At 39.4% G+C, this 4,293-nt stretch overlaps 1 protein-coding gene across 1 annotated transcript; it reads left to right on the forward strand.

Annotated features, from left to right (window-relative positions):
- Positions 1–2,780: 2,780 nt before the first annotated feature.
- LOC149177404 (uncharacterized) lies at positions 2,781–4,041 on the forward strand. Its single transcript, XM_089423406.1, has 2 exons — positions 2,781–3,279; positions 3,417–4,041. Exons 1-2 carry the CDS (start codon positions 3,152–3,154, stop codon positions 3,895–3,897), a joined length of 609 nt encoding a protein of 202 aa, XP_089279532.1. The 5' UTR covers positions 2,781–3,151; the 3' UTR covers positions 3,898–4,041.
- The last annotated feature ends 252 nt before the right edge of the window (positions 4,042–4,293 follow it).

A 4,293-nucleotide genomic window follows, 5' to 3' on the forward strand; every position in this document is an offset into this window, starting at 1 on the left:
CATTCCTGTTATGAAATTAGAGCTTGCAACTGATGTTTAACATAGTTTCAAATCAGCCATTGCTCATGAATTAACTATGATGAAGAATCACATTCAAACAACCAAAGCTAATCATAATTGTAAGTCATCAATGGGCACAAACACAAATCACATTCACATTTATGCTCTCAATAACATCTTGATTCTTAACATATAAAGAAGAGGAAAATCAATCTGAGAAAAGGCTCCTTCTCTGACCCAAACAATCTTCCTTACTCACAATAAACAAAAAATGTTCTGCCAAACGAAAAAGCCCCCATATCTTCTCCGGAGGGAATATTTATGCCCCTGGAAATGACTCTCGGTCTTCCCTTTTCACCCTTCTCCTTCCCTCTCTTTCCTTCATTATACCAATCAGAAGAAATAGAGGAAGACAGTCGGTGTCACTGTTGACACATAGAGGGCGTTTCCTGTCATTAGAGCACTTCATTTCCTACGAACTAAATGGTTATTGATTAGGGAGGATGACTGTGTGTCATCTCTTCATGATGTAATCTGGGGCGGTTTCGCTTTAGGAATACATAGGCAACACCTGGACATATGACCAGTGTTGTTAAAATCGCGATTTTTTCCCTTTCCCGCTTAAATCGCGATTTTTATATCAAAAAATCGCGGCTTTTTTTATAGCGATTTTTTCGGAAAAAATCGCGTTTTTTTTTGAAAAAATCGCGATTTTTTTCGAAAAAAATCGCGTTTTTTTTTGAAAAAATCGCTATTTTTTCGAAAAAAATCGCGATTTTTATGGAAAAAATCGCAGATGGTCGGGGCAGCGGGCTTTTAATAGGCAAAAAATGATTTTTTTTATTTCATTATGCTGTCTGCGCGCGGAGGAGGAGGAGAAGAGGTGAGGGAGAGGAGCTGAAGGGTTTCCGTCGAATTTGGGAGCGAATCCAAGTGGTTTTAGGAGAAATCCAAGACAAGATCACCAATTTGTCCATAAAAAAGGTATGTAGATTAATTTTTTTTTGTTTTGCTTCTATAAAAACTTTGTTTTACATTGTTTTTAAAGAATTTTTTGTAATTTTTCATTGATTTGGGATGGGTAATTTGTTATGACTATGAGAACCAATTTTTTATTTTTATTTTCTCATTTTTTTTAAACATTGTTTATTTTTTTTTGAATTTTCATTGTTTTTTGGCATTTGCCATTGGCATTTGGTTGGGTAACTTGGGTTTGGAAATTGGGATTTTGGAAATAATTAACTTGTAATTTTGTAAATGCTAAATTGTAATTTGTATTATGTAATCCTAAATTCCTATTTCCTAATCCTTATTTTTCCATAGGTTTGCAAATTCAAAATTCAAAAACAAACATGCCAAGGAAATTGGATCCTTTCTGGGAATATGGTGAACCTAAAACTCCGAATGATAGACAAAACTTGTATTGCAAGTTGTGTGGAAAGGAGATATTCGGGGGGGTGTACAGGTTGAAGTTCCACCTTGCACAAATCCCTGGACATGATGTGGGGCCCTGTATAAATACAACTGCTGAAATTATCCAAAGAGCCATGAGAGCATTGGGAGAATTAGAGCACACTAGAGAGGCCAAAGAAGAACTCAAAAGGCAACTAAAAAGGTCAGCTGAAGGAAGTGGGCCAAGTGGCACTGGTTCTACTGCAGCGTCAGTCAATCCGGTAGCTGCATCATCATATTTTGTTCCTCGAACCACACCTGGTTCACAACCAACTATCGGTTCAATGCTAAAAAGAACTGAAAAAGAACAAGCTGACAGGTTGATGACAAAATTTCTCCTCTGGAGTGATATTCCTTTCAGCATTATAAGGAATAATCCATTTTTCCAACCTACTGTTGATGCTATTGCCAGTGTTGGCCCGGGGTACAAAATCCCTTCTCTTCATGATTTCAGAGGCCGGATTCTTCAAGATGAAAAGCGTGACTGCACCCAAAGATTGGAGGATTTTAGGGCATCATGGGCACAAACAGGATGCACTGTTATGTCAGATGGTTGGACTGACCAAAAGGGGAGAACCCTTATAAACTTCTTGGTTAGTTGTCCCAAGGGGACTATGTTTATCAAATCTATTGATGCAACTCATCAAATCAAAGATGCAAGAACTTTATGTGATTTGCTGGATGTGTTTATTTTGGAGGTGGGTGCAGAAAATATTGTCCAAGTCATAACGGACAATGCTGCAAATTATGTTGCTGCTGGTAGAATGCTTATGGACAGGCATCCTACTTTATTTTGGACACCTTGTGCTGCCCATTGTATTGATTTGATGTTAGAGGACATAGGGAAAATTCCCTTTGTCAAAGAGGTTGTTGACTCATCAAAAAGCATCACAAAATTTATTTACAATCACACATCTGTGCTTAGCTTGATGAGAAAATGCACCAACAACAAAGAGTTGGTGCGCCCCGCCATTACACGGTTTGCGACGAGTTTCATATCTCTTCAATCCCTCTTGAATTCTATGTGGGATTTGAAGAGAATGTTTCTTTCAGAGGAGTGGCGTGCTTCGTCAATGAGCCGCAAACCAGAAGGAGAGGCCGTGTGCAGACTAGTTTCTTATCAGGAAGACTTCTGGGCGGGAGTGCAGGAGGTGTGCGCTGTTACTGAACCTTTGGTAAAGGTTCTTCGGTTGGTTGATGGTGAGAAGCCCGCAATGGGCTATTTGTATGAAGCCATGGACAGGGCCAAAGAAGCCATTCGGTCCTACTATGATGATAAGGGAGACGATGGGTTTCAGAGACAACTCCTTCTATGGGAAGTCATTGATGAGCGATGGAACAACACACTCCATCGTCCCATTCATGCTGCTGGGCTTTTCCTGAACCCTGCATTTTCTTATGCATGTGGGTTTGATTTTGATGTTGAGGTCGTGGAAGGATTATTAACCTGTGTCCAGAAGATGGTGAGATCTCCAGAAGAACGTATAGAGATCTCTAGACAAATTGAGACATATAAGATGTCAGGTGGCACATTTGGCTTTGAGATGGCTGTCACTGATAGGACGATTAAAATGCCAGGTATTTTTTAGTTTGTACTTTGTAACTTTGTTTCAAATTTCATTGTCTCTTCAAATTCCATTTTTTTCTTATGTTTATTTAAAATTTTATTTGTAATTTTGTTGTAGACGCATGGTGGAAGATGTATGGTGTCAGAGTACCCCTTTTGCAAAAGCTTGCCGTACGCATCCTCAGCCAAACATGCAGCTCCTCGGGATGTGAGCGCAATTGGAGTGTATTTGAAAAAATACACAACAAGAAGCGCAATAGGTTAACAGTGAACACTGAACACTTAAACATTTAAAATATTGCAAATTTCCAAATAAATTTTTGAATTCATTAAAGTTTTAAACAATATTTTTTTTATAATATTAATTATTAATTATTATTTCATGAACTTTGTACAGGTTGGAGTCCCATAGACTTAATGACATGGTCTATGTCTACTACAATCTTCGATTGTGGGTGAGACAACTAGAGAAGACACCTGATACGGAAGCCATCTCATTGGATGGGATTGACACCACTGCTGAATGGAGGGTTGAGACCGAGAGGCCTCTCATGGATCCCACTGATGATTGGTTAGTGCAGGATGAGGGGGAGGAGGAGGGGGAGGAGGAGGAGCAGGAGGAGCAGGAGGAGGAGCAGGTGGAGGAGGAGGAGCAGGAGGAGGAGGTGACACCGCCTACCCGGGCTACCACTACCACCAGTAGAGGACGTGGTCTCCGTCTACCTCAGCCTCCTGTAGCTGCTACTACTAGTTCTTCAGCTTCTAGAGCACGTCAGACTCCACTGCCATTTCCACCAGCACAGGCACCAGCTTCTACATCTAGAGGGAAAGAGAAAGTTGTGCCATTTTCTCGCAAGAGGGGCAGAGGAAATCAATAGGATTAGACTTTCATTTTATTGTATATGACATTATGACATGATGAGATACATTATCATATTTTTTGTTGATATTTTGAGGCTGAGTTGGGACTCAGGACTTACTATTCAGGACATGATTCAATGTTATGTGTGATTTTAGCGCTAGAAATGATATTAAACATCTTATATATTAGTTTTTTTATCATATTTATGTGTCAATGTATTTATTTTATGTTGTAGACGGTTTAGATATTAAAAAAATTGAAAAAAAATGAATATTTTTGTGCCAAACGCTTTTTTCCCGCTTTTTTCCGCTTTTTTCCCGCTTTTGTCGATTTTTTCCGCTTTTTTCCCGGCGCCGATTAAATCCCGATCGCGCTTTTAACAACATTGCATATGACTGCCACGCCATAGAGC

The sequence above is a fragment of the Pinus tabuliformis genome, chromosome 4_1 (genome assembly GCF_031772625.1).
Source record: "Pinus tabuliformis cultivar Carrire ecotype Pingquan chromosome 4_1, CPIR1, whole genome shotgun sequence".
Classification (NCBI taxonomy): domain Eukaryota; kingdom Viridiplantae; phylum Streptophyta; class Pinopsida; order Pinales; family Pinaceae; genus Pinus; species Pinus tabuliformis.

Bases quoted from the DNA above. Each gene is read 5' to 3' on its own strand.
- LOC149177404 (XM_089423406.1), top strand. From the start codon at position 3,152: ATGTATGGTGTCAGAGTACCCCTTTTGCAAAAGCTTGCCGTACGCATC. The intron at 3,280-3,416 runs GTTAACAGTGAA...AACTTTGTACAG, and splicing joins CACAACAAGAAGCGCAATAG to GTTGGAGTCCCATAGACTTA.